This window comes from Pituophis catenifer, unplaced genomic scaffold (genome assembly GCF_029215685.1).
Source record: "Pituophis catenifer annectens isolate HBS135680 unplaced genomic scaffold, rPitCat1.0.hap2 SCAF_1, whole genome shotgun sequence".
In the NCBI taxonomy this organism is placed as follows: Eukaryota; Metazoa; Chordata; class Lepidosauria; order Squamata; family Colubridae; genus Pituophis; species Pituophis catenifer.
The window spans coordinates 287,874,712-287,893,642 of record NW_027256881.1 but is presented as its reverse complement, the minus strand read 5'-3'; the positions used below and the strand labels follow the sequence as shown (position 1 = coordinate 287,893,642).

At 33.0% G+C, this 18,931-nt stretch overlaps 1 protein-coding gene across 1 annotated transcript in view; it reads right to left on the bottom strand.

Moving 5' to 3' along the window:
- Positions 1-18,931, bottom strand: part of MEIS2 (Meis homeobox 2) — a 235,502-nt gene that overhangs the window by 164,672 nt on the left and 51,899 nt on the right. Inside the window, 1 exon segment of the mRNA XM_070931352.1 lies at positions 5,870-6,015. Within this exon segment, the coding sequence (XP_070787453.1) occupies positions 5,870-6,015 (146 nt within the window).

The following is an 18,931-nucleotide window of genomic DNA, read 5'->3' as shown; positions in this document are numbered from 1 at the left end:
CTGTCATATATAATTCCAACATCCATCCAGTGTTGTTAATTACTATAATCCCTCTACTCCTTAGTAAGGCAGCAATGAAGGCTTTGCCAAAAATATTCAAATGCTGGAAATGTGTCTATACTAAAAAGATCTGAATTGTACAAGCAATGCTTTTCCCTTGACATCCTATGGAAGTCAAAGTTGGGTTTCAAAGAAGCAGGATAGAAAGAATATTAATGCTTTTGAAATCTGATGGTCATGAAAACTCTTGAGAATATCTATGGAGATTCTCAGTCATCCAAGTCATGGTTGTCCCAAAGGCGCTTTTCAAGAGCTGAAGAAGTTTCTTGGATGAGAACCAAAACGTCTTGAAAGAAAAACCAGAAAGACCAGTTGCCTTTTGAAAAAGAACCTTTGAGACATCTTGAGAACATCATGGATAATCAAGAAAAGAAACAAATGGATCATGGAACAAATCAACTTGAAGTTCTTACTCAAAGCACAAAACCAATCTCAAAGTATAATACTTTGGATCCATTATTTGAAGAGTTAGTTCTCTGTAAAAGTCTATAATGCTTAATGCTGGAAATGTGGAAAGAGAAGAGAACAATCAGGAGGAAATTTAATGGTTTCAAACAGCAACAGAGTACCATTACCAACTGGCTTGAATTTGATAGGAATAATCATCTAAAGCACTAAAACAAATTAATAAGATGATGCAGTTATCATTAATAATATTCCTCCCATCCCTATTTTGATCGAAAACATTCCAGCCTTTGAGTTTTATGATAGAGGCTCAGTTCTATGTAACCAGTTAATATTATTCAGAACAGAATAGTTAATGGTATAAATTATGCCCTTGGCCAGCTTCATTTATGGACATTTCCTAAATTCTACTGGCGTTTATTCTTTCAAATCTCAGTGTTTCAGAACTAGTTTAATATCATATGTAACAAGTATTTTAACCTACAATTCAGGAAGCAATTGTGAGCAACACAGAGATCTCATAATATTCAATGATTTACAGACTTATAATTGGAACAAACTTCAGCTGCTCTTTTCAAATGGTAATAAACATAAACATTTAAGTTTAAAAACTATTTAAATGGTAAAAATGGGTAAAAATTTGTCTTTTTAAAAATTAAAATGTATTAATGTGAGCTTAAATCGAAACTCTATATCAGATACCTCTAAAAAGGAAATAAGACTGAATGGAATCAATGTGCAATTCTCATCTCTGCTGCAGGAAAAAAATCAGATGACTAAAAGTAAAAAATCATAAACTTACATAGTTCCTTCCTTTGCAACTTCTGCCTGTTCTGATTATGTACATCTATCTTGAAAACAGTTTTACATCATGCAGTAAGTTTTTCTGTGGCTGCTATGATAAGAAAACTTTTAGCTCAACACAAGTGTGAGCAAGAGGTATCTTTGTACACAAATACTTCCTGTTTTCATTCATGATCAAATATGTTATTTGCAGGGGAGAGCACTTGAAAAAGGAAAACAGAGATGTCTGAAAGACTAATTGAGTGTACTAAGAGGCTGTTTGGCATTGAAGAAAAAAAAATAGCTTTCCAAGGCTATGTATAAACCTTGCATGGGTCAGATTTCTTGCTGTTCCTTTTCTTTAACTCTCTTTGAAGTGAAATAACAACAGCCCTAATGTCAGGTTTACCTTTCTGATATCATAATCTTTATGTACTTCTGAAAAGCTTATACTACCAGGTTAGGATTTCCTTTACCCACTCAAATACTGGATATTATCCAGAATAAGCAAGTATGCTTCCAAGCAATTCATCCTCAGATCCTTTCATCTTCCTGTACTATTGTAATACCATACATAAGGCAGTTCCCAATTGCATAATAAGAACATGGTTGAATTATAAAGGAAGCAGAGAAAATGTGTGTAGAAAATAGTTTTGCATATAGCCTATATTTGTATTTTTGAAGTTGTTCCAAAAGTAGGATTATGGAATTGTAATATTAATAATTAGGAAATAACATTATGAAATGTTAATGTCAATGGGTCAAATTAATTAATGAAGAATTATAATCGAGTTTCAAAAGAAATATACAGGAGATTAAGTCTGAATTATATTGTAGAATATTTATTGCACTAAATATTGTTAATAGAAGAATATGTCTGTCTGTCTGTATGTAAGTATGTATATTTGTACCTAATCAAATATTTCACATACAAAAATGTTTTGTGACTTCAGAGTTTTTCTCAGTCCTTTGTCTGCCGGACCAAGAGTAGGTTAATGATTTTTGTCATACTGAAACTAACAACTAACAATTGCTACAGTTGGCCTTTAGTATTTTATTTGTCCTTTTCAGGTATTCAAAATAGATGACAATAGCTTGCAGTTGAGAACATATGTAGAGAGACCCCTGTGGGTTATGGAAAAAGTTGTTCCATACTGGTTGGGTGTTTGAAAAAATAAAATACAGCCAAAGTCCTTTTATGTTCTTTTCATTAATGAGAATGCATGAATGTCAAAATGCACCAATGGGCCATTCAAGGGGCAAAGCCTTAGCAGCCCCTTCTTTAAGAACACATCCTGGGATGTAAAATACATTTGCTTAACAAATTAAAATAATGAGATAATTCAATTAGTTTCTTCTTTAAAGAAAGAGCGAAAAGGGTACATTGTAAGATTATTGTAATAGAAGAATAGGTCACACAGCACAAAAGGGTGGACCAACCTATTTGAAATAAGGTTAGAGAAGTAATGAACAGAAAAAGTTTAAAATTAGAAGCTGTTTTTATAATGAATTTTCTCTGAAACAATATTTATAAAAATAACATTTATTTTTGTGGTTGGAGAAAAGTTATATTTTGAAAGAACTACATTGTTTGAGAACCAAAAAGAAAAAAAAATAAAGAAATGAGGCACTATTTAAGAGGAAGATTTTTTTTCCTTGTCTACATGCATTTAGAGCAAACGTCTTTTGAATTTTCAATTCACTAATCAGAGGTCTGCACTATCATTCTGAAGCTGAAGAATTATTAGTACATTCTTTGACATCTATAAACTCATTAAAAACTAGACGGTATTTTTTTTAACTTATTCAAAGATCATCCTCATCAAAGCTTTTGATTTTCTTTAAGTCATTTAAAGTGAGTTTGAAAAAAAAAAGCACAAATTTCAAGACAAAATAATATCCTGGAACATTATATTCAAGATACAATATACACAAATTCTTCTATTGGAAGCATGCCCTGAACAATTTTCACACAGCCATTTAGAACAAAAAGCAGTGGAGAAATCCATAGAAATGATGTAGACGATTTGGTGAGAGAAATTAATAGTAAACTTAAGTGAACTGAAAGAAATTACTCATAGCCCCAATTTTTTTTCTTTATCATTGTGCTGCTCTTCAAACCACTTCCTTAACTTTTGAAAAAATCATTCACGTTACACTCAACTTCCAAATTAAAAACATTTTACAGGTTAGTAAATCTCCAGCTGAGGTGATGTAGCAAAGAACAGCTGTGAAGTAATTTTGATAATGATGAGAATAATAAGCACATGGCAAGGTTCAGGGCTTTGCTGTTGCAGCTTCAGTGCTCTTGAATAGATAAAAGTGATTAAATACTCCTGATTATCCCTGACCAATATGTAATGGATTTACAGCCCTTTCAATTAGTCAGTATTTGCTTAGGACTCATTATTTTGTCTTTGGTTAAGTAATCAGCCCAGAGACTCATGTTCTGTCTAATTCCTCTGAGCCAACCGGGTACTATGGGGCACCTGACCTTTGGAATGGCCATAGCTGGAAGGCAAAAATAACCACTACTCGAACAGAAAGGCTGGCTATTTGAAATAATCCTGACCCTTTAGGCCAGATCAATTCACCTTAGTTTGCTAATAACGCTCTTACATCAAAATGAAGATTTAGAATTGTGGTTCTATTGCTGCCTAGCCACTAAAGCTGTTCTACCAGCTACTGAGAAATGTTGAGTAGTCACTACCATAAGTAAAACAGGTATCATCAAAGGGATTATGACACTGAAATTAATTACCATATGAACAAAAATGTATAATGTTAATACACCTAGTCCTCAATTTACAACAGTTCATTTAGTGACTGAAGTTACAATGGCATTGAAAAAAGTGACTTATGACTGGTTTTCATACTTACAATAATTGCGGCATCCCATGGCCATGTGATCAAAATTCAGATGCTTGGCAACTAACTTATATTTATGATAGTTGCAGTGTCCTGGAGTAATGTGATCACCTTTTGTGACCTTCTCATAAGCAAAGTCAATGGGGAAGCCAGATTCACTTAACAACCATATTACTAACTTAACAACTGCAGTGATTCATTAAACAACTGTGGCAAGAAAGTTGTTAAAAGAAGCAAAACTCACTTAACAACTGCCTTGCTTAGACAGAAATTGTGGTTGTAAATCAAGGACTACCTAAGTTAGCACTTATCATTATGATAGTTCACCATGGGCTTTCTTTTAAACTATTAGTTCTTATAAGAATATATTTTCTAATTCCATGTAAAATTAAGGGACTACTACTTTTGTAGATATATATTTTCCTGCCTAAATGATAATAGTAAAAAAAATACCATCTCAAAATACCAGTTGCAAACAGCATAGCTTGCTATTAAATATTCCTTTCCCAATTTTTAACCCTAAAGTCAATATGGCTAGCTTTTAAAATAAGAGATTAAAAGAGCAATTTAAATAGATAGGATTGAGAAGGATATCCTTTTTACAACACAAAAATATTTTTATAGAACTTTTGTACCTTATTGGAATATACATACAAAAGTACTGTACATTCCAAAATGAATATACCACCACTATTCTGAACGGTCTAATCTAGGGACTAATCGCATCTGTTTAATTCTGGGAAAATCTGAAACTCACATTAAATAACATAAATCATTCCACAGAACCGCTTGGTTCACAATAACCCTTGAAAAGTTATTTAAGCTTGGCTGACCCTTCACTGATGATCACATAATTTCTGTATGTATGTGTGTGAAATCTAGGACCATGAACCAATCTTCTCCAAGTTGGTGTCTTCCAGATGTGCTAAGAATTAAAGAAAATAAAGGCTGGCACATGTGGAAGGTACCAGAGAAGCTATCATATAGACACCAAAATTAATTGTTACGTTTCATTGTATTTTTTTACTTGAGATCATTCATATATTATACACGCACACACATATTACTCTAAAATTTACATCAAAGAAAAATATCAATTTACAATATCTGAATACATTTTATTCTACTTTATTTATTGAATTTATACAGCCTCACATCTCATATTTATGACTCAAAGCAGTACCCAAAATTAAAAAATAAAACTATACAAGCAACTTAATTAAAACAAAACCCATTAAATGCAGGTAGTCCTCATTTAGCAACTGCCTCATTTAGCAATCATTCACAGTTATAACAATGATGAAAAAGAAACTTTGCAACCAAGACACTCATTTGTAACCTTTGTGGGTCTGTGAGGCTAAGTAAAAAGTGAATTAGTATTTCACTAATAGTATTAACATATGTAAAGGATGTTTCACATAGCAACCACTTCGCTTAACAACACAGTTGCTTTCACAATTGTGATCACTAAATGAAGACTACCTGTACAATAAAAACAGTTAAACATTATATAATAACAAAAAAAATCAAGGGCGAGTGCTTTCTAAACTTATGCACAATGGAACTTATGCACAATGGAACATTTCACAGGCATCCCATGAGATCCCCAGGCCCAATGGCAAAATCAAATTTTGTTTTATATTAAACTAATAAGTGAATAGATCTATAAATTCTAAAAGGAAAATTAACTATAAGGACTTTTGTTCAATAGAATTCTTTAAAATTCTTTAAATTCTTTTAAAAGTCCACTTACTGTGAGATGTTGGAAAAGCCACGCTCTCATTATATTTGTTGCTACTTTGGGGAAGATTCCTCTTTTCTTTTGACGTTTTTTATCCTTGTCTGGATCATCATCATCACCTGTGCCGGGAGAAGCTACACTGTTGTCTAAACCATCCCCTAAAAGAAAAAGAAATGGGACAAGAGATAATAAACAACCACTGTAAACCCATTTGATTAATCAGATTAACAACTCAAGCACTAATGAACTCTTATTCATATATGAAGATACCAGTATTTTTAATGTGTTAAATATAATTTTGATAGAAATATAAAAAGTTAGAAATCATTGTCCATCCAAATATTAATTTTATGCTGCATACATACACAGACCATTAATTCAATTATAGATATGTATTTCACATGGTGCAATATCTCTTTGTAAACTATAGGGTACAATATGTGAAAATCTACTACAAGAAAATACTATACTATAAATGCATTCCTTGCAGCCATCAAGTTAAATGTTCTGTGGTCTATATATTTTGAACCCTCTGCATAGGTGACAATAAATATTTCACTGTTCAATGAATGTAACGTATTATCAGCTCATCCCTTCCCTATACGCTCTCATCTACTTATAATGCATACATACATGTAAGCTTGTAGACGCAAGTCCACAAACACAAACATTTCTAGCATGATCCTGAACAGTTATTGCAAGACACGAAAACCTTTGTGTCTGCATCAGTGATTATTATCCTATTTCTAAAAAAAAAAAAAAAAAAGATGTACATCAAGGTAGGGCGCTCACTTAAACAGAACTTTCCATCAACATCTTTCTCTTCAGTGGTTTTTCCTGGCATTAATTGTGCATTAGCAAAAAATCATTTACTTTTAACAGTCATAGTTATTTTTTCTTGCCCTCCAGCAAAAATGCCTTGAAAGCATGCCTGGAGGGCATCTAAATTATGTATCTGAAAAACTCTTCTGGCAAGGCATTGCAGGACCCCTACTTTCTTAAAATTCATACGAGCACGTCTTCCTGTTTTTGGGAAGGCATCAATCAAGAGCAGCAATATATGCCATATTCCTACATTAATATTTGAACTAATAACTCTTAAAAAAAGGAAAGAAACAAGATCCGACTTGTGGCATAATCAAATGCAAAATAAATGAAGAATACTGGGACAGCACTGAGACTTTATAGATTGCTGTGTTTTCCTTACACATCATTAGCCCGGAGCCACACGAAAGAGGAAAACAGAGAAGTGGAGAGTTTATGCTCCCTGCTGGTGTTTAAGAAGCTGAGGTCCTGGAAGGACATCTGGGAATTGCACTGAGACGGTGGTTTTGTAATTTAAGAATAGACATTCATTAGCAGTAAATGCCATAAATCCCATGCTAAGTAAAAACCTTGTCCAAGAAAGCCTAAAACAATAAACTCTGTGCTCAATGTAGCCTGAGTCAGAGGCTTCATAGCTTCCTGAGGAATGCTACAGAACCACAAACTAATTCCTCTAGCCTCTTCTAGTTCTTTAGCACTGCTAAATTAAAAGCATTATAGTTATACAGTCTGTTTTCCTCCAAACTTTAAATTTTATTTCTCCTTTATCTGTTCTACTCACACACCTTTTCTTTGGCATGTCTTAAGCATACATGCATGAATGCATCAGGGTTGCAACCACCTAACCTTCTTTAAAAAAAGAAACAAAAAAAATCTGAGCAAAGAGCTGGAAGATTAATTTTATTGACATTCCCATTTTAACTGCAATGTGATATCTTCCATCACATAGAAAAGATGGTCCTCACTATTTACAGAATGACAGGCCATTTCATTACAACCACCCTGCCCCAAGGCTGAGTAGTTCCTTTCCATCTGCCAAAGGGGACTCACTTTTCTCTCTTTCCCCCCCCCTTTTTTTTGACTTATGGCAAATAAAAGGTAAATAGAAAGGTTGAAGAGCAATCTAAGGAAAAGACATCAGACCATCTTCAGCTATCTGCTTTGGAAAAATGCTATTTTAGAAGGGTTTTTTCCTAGTAGTCCACCATCCTACATCTATGCGTCCATAAGCATAAATCCTTTTACATTCATACCAATTCCACTATGCCAAGGAACTGCTGCAAGGCAAATTTTCACAACATTAATGGCTTCTGACTGCTCCTTGGCAACCCCAGCATTTTAACCTGGGTGGATGTGCTCCCAAAATACAGAGACTGGAGCTATCTCATCAGCTGTTCATATGACACAGATGGAGAGTGGCTATTAGGAGCCAGGCAATGGGCCTTGGGGATCTGAGGTGCTGTACTGTAGCCTCAGGCAATTTTGAAAAACAGTACCCAGAGATGGAGGGGCAAATACAATCTACGGCAAAAGTGCAAGTTTGAAATCAGTAGGCCTATCCATTGTCGAGATAAAGATATCTTTGTCTTCACTAAAACTCTATGTATGCATGCTGATAATGGCTGCAGATAGAAAATAATACTTCCTTAACCTGTCTCCTTTTCTCAGACAGATGAAAAACATTCCAAAATTATACGAATGAACTCATGCACTGTTACTCTCTAGGCCAATGATTGTGTGTGTGTGTGTGTGTGTACATTCATGGAGATTTTGGATGTTATGTACGACATAATTTGGACCTTCAAAATTATCAGAATAGCACTTCAATTTTAAAATTGATATTAAGAGATGATTACACAGCCTGATTCAGATTCCTCTAGTTAAACTTGGCTAATACTTACTTTCCTACACTGTAATTGTCAGTAATGACTTTAACTCAACATATACAAAAACTATTTATACAAGAACAAAACTAGGTATTGGAAACAAAATTATAATTAAAATTCTACAAGCATCAATAACTGATTTTTAATAGGGATACTCACACGTAATGGTAAAGTGTAAACCTGACAGCTGCATTATAAATGAAGAAATATTTATCCGAATACTTTTAGATTTCATTATAATTAATAACTGGAGCTATACCTTATAACAAGTTCAAAAGTGGAATTAGTCTGAATCGAGACCAAAGTTGGTGAACTGTGAATTATTATGAAAAAAGTCATATAAACTGTTTCAATAAATCCTATTATCTCTAAGTAAACTTTACTTATTAACCAAAACCTAATGCAAAAAACAAAACAAGCAATGAAACAAAAAGCCAAGATACTCAGTGTTTGTTACAGAAGCATAATTACAAACTGAATGTCTATTTAACAGGAAGATTGAAAAATCTTATTCCTGACACTCAATGCCTTTTAAACTAATATTTAAGTCTGTCTGTCTGAGTTGCTGAATATTATCTCTGCATATACAAAGTTCTAAACTTGAAAAGATTACTAACATTTTTACTTAATGTTGTAAAACAGGTTAGTTCTGTACATTACACACTTCCTACTCTTTTTTAACCCTCTGTAAAAAAAATGGAACACATAGAGGCAGTAGTTTTTTAAAAATTCCCCAAAAGGATAGGTTTATGAGTTTGTATGTGCACATGTGCACACATGTAAGTTTCATTCCTAGAAAGACATTCCTACACTTTCAACGTCCACAGACCTCAGGAATCTTCTAGGAATGGATGATCCATGCCCCCAGAAGATTTTCTTATATGTTGCATTTCATGTTAGATATTTTGCATCACCACCTCCCCGGCAGCAATGCACAAAGCTGTCAATCTTCTCCTAGATCTCAACCACTGTTGTGTTATATAGTGTACTTCCTCCAGGGACAATGTAGACCAGTTGTATTTAATGCTGTTGCTGGCATGACTTTCTCCCATTGGCTTTCTAACTATGTTTCATTCTGTTTTCAAAGTGAATATATACTATCAAAAGAGCTTTACGTCAAAGCATTTTTCTCAAAGACCCCAGTCCTAATTGCCGCTGTTGTTCCAAGAAAGCTGTAGAGAACTATACCTCACCCTATATAGATGGTAATTTCTGAATATCTGTTAACTTATATTTTCATATGTATTTGGTAGAAGAAACACAATAATTGCAGTGTCATAACTGGATTTTTTGGCTTGTGTGAAATTTTGTAAAGAATTATAAATTCTGTCTGTCTGATATATTGTAAATGTATCCTTTTTAAATTTAGTAAATTAAGTCTGCATGTTTTATGTGCTACTTTGTACATTAGTTTGCAATGGGTAAAAAAGTGTCGAGTTACTTCGCACTTCTGATCTGTCACTATATAGCACCTTAAAATAGCTTAGAATTCCCGAGGTGAACAGAAAAATGTGACAAATAACATTATAACAATTAATAACAACAGATATTTGAACTCTGAACAAGAACAACTTATATCCAACAGTCTTGGGAATATAATGTAAACTACAGTTCAAAAAGATCCTGCAATTTAACCTTACAATCAGACTTGCATCATTTCTATGTAAGCTCAGCTGCTATCCAAACTTTGCACAGAACAAACCACATACATTTGTTTTAACTACAGGAGCAGATTAATATAAACCTAATGCAGTTTGTTTAAAAAGTTAAGGAAAAGGGAAAACAGGTTCATGTCTTTATTGCAGAAGCATAACTTTTGAAATAAAAAGCAAATAAGATGCATCAATCCTATGAGAACTAGACTGCAAAAGGTTTTCTTTTTTTAAAAGAAAAGCATGGTAGAGGAAAGCTATGGCAAAACATCCTCCTATTGCTGTTAAGAAAATTACACAAATATATCCATGAAGTTATCAAGACTCAAGCTCAACTTGATGGAGAATTTAAAAAGTATTTAAATCCAATGAAACTTAGTTTTGAATAGAAACAAAAAGGAGTATTACAATTATTTAGATGAGCATTTTGCTCCGCATATTATTTAGACCTATAATCTTTTCAGGATAAATAGTACTCTAGTCACTGCCATTCATAGAATAAGAATTATTCTAAGAGAAATTATAAAACTGGAAATTAATTTTCAGTAAATTTTCCCAAAAGCATCTGAAAAATTATGTGGGGTAATTCAAAATGAGGAGTTGTACAGGTAGTTCTTGACATATGATGACAAATATAGCCCAAAAGTTCTGTTGTTAAGTGAGACATTTGCTAAATGAGTTTTGCTCCACTTTATGACCTTCTGTTGTTAAGTGAATCACTGCAGTTGTTAAGTCAGTAACAGGGTTGTTAAGTGAATCTGGCTTCGCCATTGACTTTGCTTGATAGAAGGTCATGACTCCAGGACACTGCAACCGTCATAAATATAAATCAGTTGCAAGCATCTGAATTTTGATCAAGTGACCATGGGGGATGCTGCAATGGTCATAAGTCACTTTTTTCAATGCTATTATAACTTTGAACAGTCACTAAATGAACTAAATGAACTAAATTGCCTGTATTTGCCATACAGAAGTACTATTTGCACAGTATGCTACTGGTTCCTATGATCTCTAAATGCCACCTGTTACAGAAAAGAGTGTTCCCACATCAAGAAACATTACATATTTATTCTTATGTTCAGAGCCTCATCCATACATTACATATACATTTTAAGTTACAGTAATAGTTCTTTCTACTACATAGTGCTAATTACATAATAATTACAAACAATGCAAACTACATAATGGGGTATTAAGATATTTAGGTGTATAACAACGTTTGTAAATTAATGCTCTTTCTGGATTGTTTATTTTAGAAATGAACAAAGAAATAATCCAGCTCTGGAATACTTCTATTTCTGCAAAATATATGTTTGCTAAGAATACGTGTGGAATTTTGCTAGCCTTTTTGCTATTTGCAACAAAAAGGGCTTGTATTTTGCAGCCTTACACTTGATTCTGAACATGGGTATCCTAGACAATAAATGTCATAATGAGAATATAACAACTTTTGCTCCAGCACAATGTCATAATAGCTGCTATTATGAGCAGCCAGAGGCCAGCAGTCTGGTAGAAAACTGCAGTGCTGCTATGTCACAGTCGTTCACACCAAATGCAGCAGTACTTCATTATCAGGACAGAATTAAGAAGAAACAAGATGTGGTGGTTTTATTTACATACACCATTCTAAAATTCTTTCAGTGTTCATTCCATCAGTAGACCTTCTGTATGCATGTGTGCTTAAACTATAGAAATAAAAGAGATTGCAATTGGGTGGATGTAACACATTTCATTTAAAAAGGCCCAAACAATATTCTAATACATGGTTCATGATAAACCATGATACTATTCAATGTCACTATTCTAAGAGTTACATCACTTAGTAGCTTATTATATAGATTTTCAGTTAAGATACTATAGTGTGAGTTATTTTTTCCCTTAAATACTCTAATTGAATATAATTCTTCAAAATAAGTTGCAGTCTATACTATTTAGACAAAAGAAATAAACTTCAGGTCTACTGGATATCTGTTTTTCCATTTTCTTATAGACCTCAGTAAACTATACTTATAGCTGAGAAAGAATATTTGAAAAAAAAAACCCGTATATTTGTGCAATAATTTTCCTTGGAGAATATTTTGAATTATTAGCATTAAGTTCTAGATCCCCAATTTTATCTTGTCAATGTTCTTGAGAGGGACTTTCTCTCTGCAAAATTCTATTACAGAAAATGAAACAAATTTACTAATTGTTTAGTTCTTTTACTAATCAGCTATGCTATATAGTCTATATATGTTAATTTAGAGGAAAACTGAATTCTGTTTTCTTCTGTGTAATTCATAGAAGGGAGAATGAAATACTTCACATGCAACATTTACAAACTGTGTGGGTTTTCCGATATTAGAGAAGGGACGGTGAACCGGGCCACCTTTTCCATACTCAAAAGAGCACTGAAAAAGAGTTTTTATAGTCTTACCTCAAGTTTTTCTGGCCTTGAACACCCTCCCCCCAGGGTATGAGTAGAAAGAGAAAAAAGAAGGGAATTTAAACTCTTTTCTCTTCAACTTTTCAGGCGGTATAAGCAGCATTTAGCAAATTCAGCCCCCAAATGGCTCCAAATGCTCTGAGCTGCAGGGGCTCATCCTTTGTTAGCCTCCTTCTATTTACACAGGATTTACACAGGCTCTGGACTGAAGAGACCACATGTTTCTGACAGAAAGCATTTTCATTCATGCTGCATCAGGCAACAGGATTGTATGCACTGCTGCTTCAGGCTGACCTGAGATTAGAGATTTCAGCAACACTGAGATGGTAACAATCTACTAACCCAGAATTATCCATGGAGATTTTTCTGCCACTCACATTATATCTAATGTGGTTACAGAGATGAAATTTCTTAAGGACCTATTAAGATCTAGCTATTGTCAAGGAAATCCCTCCTCCCCACCAATAAACAAGACCAAAGAAAGTACATTTTGAGGGGAAAATCAGGCTGCTGTTTGGATTAAAACCAATTCACCCACTGATTGAAGACAAAAACTGTAAAAGCAGACAGATGGACACATATGTAAATGCAGACCTATTTTTCTCTCTATTATTTATAAATTAGTTAATACTAGAGTTAATAATTTAGTTAACTGGTCATCATTATCAGATTAGTAATGTCTCTAGAGCACATTTATTTAATATTATCCAATAATATGTAATGATTAAGTTTTTTTAAAGAATTCTTTATTAGGCATTAATGTTAAAATCTAATATGTACAAAATTGCTTTGAAAAAGGCATTTTTATATCTATATCTATGTCTCTTCTCTATGTGCTGTATCTCGTGGGCATATCCTAACAAAATACACCAATATGCTGTGAAAAAATCTTCTTTTTAGTATCATCTTAGGTAAATTATTTTTCCCTTAATATACTTTAAGTCCAAATTCACAAGAAAGATTGAATCTGGTTATACAGAGCAGAGCAAAGTAATTGAAGAATAAAATGCTTTTTGAGTTATTTTCCCTATTTGCTAAGTTTATTAAATAATTTAAACTTACTAAAGCACCAATATCTCTGTAAACTATACAAGTGAATATATAGATGATGTTTAAAATTCTTCACAATATCTCATAATTAACTCGCTTGGGGATTCCAATAATTCATTTTAGAGAGTTTTCAAGTGCTCTTAATCCTAGCAAATTCTAAGATATTAAAAAAAAATCTAAGGAATAATAAAGATAAAGGCTACTTTAAGTTCCAGCTTTCAAATTCAGTTCTCTTGGCAGTGCACTATCTAATGCTAAAGCTTTTTAAAATATAGTTCACTACCCCCGTGTCACATTTCTAAAAGCAAGAGTTCATAATTTTCAGCCCCCAACTCAGAACACAGCTATCTTAAGTCATCCAAAGAATGTGACAGATACTATCATTATTCTTGCTGCAACACGAAGAAAGACCAAAAGGAGGAAGTCACAGAGATCAGATTACTAAAATCCATAAAGCTTTGTGCAGAATGTCTCCAAATGTTAGAGTTAAGAAATTCTTTAGAAAATTTAATCTAATATTTTAGAAATGTGTAGAGTATAGATATATTTAAAGTGTTTTAGGAACTGTATGTTACCAGACTCTAACACTGCCAATTTAAATTTAACTTGTATTTAAATGGTTTAAAATTTACTGTGTTTTGTTTTAAATAGAAGAAACTCATAACCTGAGCAAGGTAATACAGGTAAGGTAGGGAATAACAGGTAACATGTAAACATTATTTAGTTCCTGTGGCTTATCATGCTTCATTATACTTTGCTCAAGTAAAATTCTAGTAGAAAAATGTTCCTGTCTCTGTTTATTATGCAAAACCTTAGCATAGATTTTATATATTTTTGATAGCTGGCTAAGGTTAAATAGAAGAGTAGTCAACCTTATGCTCTCCAGATGTTTTAGACTTCAAATTCCATCTGCCCTACTTCAAATAATGAATGGGAAGGGATTATGAGGATAGCATTTAAAACAGCTTGCTTTCTCTTTAAGATTAGTAAATGTTTTATTAGTTTGAGCAAATATCAATGCAAATACTACATTTTTATAGGGTAGCATTCTACTGTTTTTCATCAAAATACAATTTAAGGTATACTTTTTATCTAAAGATTAGTTACCAACCATGGTAGTTGTATTTATTGTGGCACAGTTGTATTCAATGAAATTACCTTCTTGTAAGTATCTGGTTATTTTTTATAATTTCATAGAGCTTCCAAATAGCTTTCTGTGAGTCAACATATCTTTAACTATTTAAATAAGAAAAAAAATCAGCTAAAAAGAGTTGAACAGAATTAGTTAAAAACCTTTCGTTTTTTAAAAAATCTTTATCAGATTTTTTTGATAAAATATTGGAGATGAGTACTGAGTTAGGCTTCAATTTTAAACATACTATTTTGATCTGAAGGAAGCTTTAAGTACAATACCTAAATTTATTATTACTTTTATTCTAATGGTCTTTTTACCTGGTTTTAGGGTCTAAACTAAAAAAACTATGTAATTAGTTTTCTACATTCAAGAAGTTTCTTAAAGAGCAGCTCCCCATCTCCTTTGTAGAACGATATACAAATGCAGAAAATGCATTTTTGAAACGGAATATCTTTTACACAACAGCAATTTGTGATATATAGTGGAAGTTAGCTGTTGTTTTAATTAAATGCTCATCCACAAATTGTCTTTGGAACATAGTCCTAATTTTGATCTTGTGAAAACTTTCATTGTTGAATCTAGATGTCTAGGTTTTCAGGTTTACCTTCAGGAAAGGTATTTACAGGAGACTTAGAGTGAAAAATGTCCAAATAGTATCTGCAATAGTATGATCAGAGCCCCACCCATTGTTGCATGTTGTACATGCAACACACATAAAAAAGATCAGGCTATCAACTTTACTAGCTAACCTCAACACTCCCTTCAAATATGCACATATGTGCACTCACACAGTAAAAGGTTGAATATACATAAAATTAAAATTACCCCAAGCAGTGATAATAATAAATGTAGGCACCATAAAACTCAGGCTTGAAACTGGCAAGCAGTCCTGGACAAGCTTGCTGTCTCGGCTTGATGCACCCCTGGCATAGTCAAAGCTCCTGCAGGAGGCTAGTAGGCTGGCAGTCCTTTCCTACACTTGTAGTTGCACCCAATTGCTCAAGATTGCACCCACTAGAGAAACATTAGGCACAACGCCAGATTGCCCCATGCATAGAGGAAGACCTCCCTCCAAAAAGGTTTAATATTTCTTGAATTTCAGGCACTACAAGATCCTTGATTGTTGTCAATTTAGTAACACATTCAAACTGTAATAATTCAAGTTTAAATGTTCAGAATACATCCAGAGAAGAAGCAAGGAATGGAAAAATGAAAGCAAGGGAGGTGGGTATATAAATTTTTTTGAATCTCTTATTTTTTTTATTACAATATCAAATTCCAAAATGAAAGAAAGAAACAATTTTAAACATTGTCATCATTGACTAATATATTAAATTATAAACTGTAAGCATGTATGCATAAAGTCAGTTTGGTGTATTGAGGTAGGCTAGCAACCAAGAGACTGATATTGTCCTGCTTTAAGGACAAGGTGAGTTAGGTGACTAAGGAGCCTAAGGAGAAGGCAATGGCATTTTTGAAAAAATGCTGCCAAAAAATCCTGCAGGGGACAGTTTCCAGGTGTCCAAAATGACTTGAAGACATAATTTGTAAGAGTATACTTTCTAGTTTCTAAAATTTAACTAAGAAATACTAACATTTTAGCATGTCACTATTATAGATTCTTGCAATTCATATATGCATATTGTTGGTGCATATTTTTGTACTTGATTTCAGCATAACTGCGCAAAATCATTTTTTCCACACATTGTACGTTAAAGGGACTTCTCTAATACTTTCTAAAGCAAGCTTTCCCAATGTGAAGAGTTCCACATACTTTGAAACTGAAAATCAATGAATATCAAGCCAGTGAAACTACTTTCTTAAAATGGTCTGACTTAAGAATGCTGCATTTCAAAATCAGATAATGGAACATATTAATAAAGACAAGCTGATAACTGAGAGTATTGTTAACTATTGTATAGTAAATTGCATTACTTTTTTGTGTCATAACTATATTAGTTACAATATTATCTAGAGAAGCAGTATCACTAATAATCTATTAATATTCACTTTAGAAATCTAATTTTTAATCTTTTATTACTCTGATATAAAATTTTATCTACCTAAAAATTGCTTGTAAGAAACCATTTTTGAAATAACAATAGTACCTGAAATTAAATATGTATATTCAATTTTCAAAACACTTTCTTTTGATGTTTTTGTAAAAATATTTATAGACATAAAATTTTGTTTAATGCTACACTGTAACACATTGTATTGTATAACATGTAAAAATCTATGTGTTAATAGTAAAAAGGCAACTAAATAGTTGAGAAATATCTGTGATAGACCAGGAAGCACACTTAATTGTAAGATTGGAAGTATGAAATAGCAACTTAATTTCCTGCCCTATGGTTATACTGCATATAGGCTATGTAAGTATGTATGTATGCATGCATGTACGTATGTATGTATGTATATGTGTGTACATATATATCCTTTTATTTCAGAGATACTGGTGATCCTTTCTATTGTCTGAAAGCATGATATACATATAATTGAAAACATGTGCTGCAAACCTGAAATAAACTGCTTAAGCTTTGTGAAACAGGAAAAAAGGCTTTGCTACAAAATATACTTGATATACTTGAACATACTTGTATACAATTCAATATACTCGAAAAATAATGTTCAACAGTTTCTTCTTAAGAGAAACAAAACCAACTATAGCACACCTAAAGTTGTTGATATGACTACCAAAATATAACAGGCCTGTTCTGAAATTATATACCAGTAGTTGTTTTAAATAAATACATTTACATATAATGCATGAGAGGGGGGAGGGGAAGGGGAGACGGAGAGAGAGACGGAGAGAGAGAGAGGGAGGGGAGAGAGAAAATTCATAATTTATGAACATTAGATGCAGGAAAGGCATAATTCTGTGGAAGTGTAGTTCCACCAGCTCCCCAACAGTGGCAATTTATCTCCAGTAACAGATGTATCCTAAAAGTATTCCATTGACCAGTAGCTATAACTGCCAAGATTCAAATACTGGCAGAAGCATTTTAAAAAGTTTTCTTGTAGGGATAAATCTGGATGGCCTTGCATGAGGCTATTTTCCAGCATGAAGCCTGATTAGTAGTAGCTGTAAATGTTCTCTTTAGTTAAAACAACTCCCTAACTAAAACAACTTTAGTTCAACTCCCCTATCCTTTCTCCTTGTTTCTGTTTTAGTGGCTGCTAGATGTCACTGCTTAAGAGTATAGTTTTAGCATCTGTAAAAGTGGATTTCCTGTGCTGACTGAGTAGAAGAGTTTTAAATTAGGAACACACAAAGTATAAATCACTTGATTTAGAATCTTGCAGGTGACCCTTTACAAGTGCAGATCCCTTTAAAGCACACTGATAACTTTAGGGAAAATAGTATATCTCTAACAGAAACACATGATCCTTGAGCCTAAATAAGGCTATCCAATTTCCTTTATTTATTTAATTTTAATTGTGAAATAATGCCTCCTTCCCAATTTGGCAACCCCAATTCTAGTGACTCAATTTCTAGGACTTCACATTCTTAAAATCTGTAATATTTGTATTGCTTCCTATGCAATTAGTATATAATATAAATGTTAATATCATTGATAAAAGATTATAATCATAAATAGGAGTCAGATCAATATGGGTTATTTGAGAGGATGGTAGCTCCATACATATGCAATCTTCTCTAATTAGTAGCTGTTCATGTATGCATATCTATTTACACCAAGAAAAGAACTAAATTTTCAGAAGGTGTGTATTGGGAAAATGTATATATTAAAGGAGAATACAAAATAACTCTGAATTTTGTATGAGCTTACATACCATAAGAGCTCCAACACCTATGCACAATGGGGTGGATTAACTCTCTGGGTGCTGCAGACATATTTAAACACCTCCTCCTAAAGTGTTCATTTGGCTGGCAGTCTGGAAAATGCCAGAATGTGAAGGGTTAAGTTGGAAAACTGATAGTTTTTTGCAGGTTTAATTTAAACCTTTTTACTTTAAATAAGTTATTATTGTGATTTAGGAAGTACATTGTCATTCAAAATTTGCTAAAACCAATGGAAGAGAAGTTAGCAACTATTTCACTGAATTTGAATGTTTGAGCTGTTATGTGGAAAATGA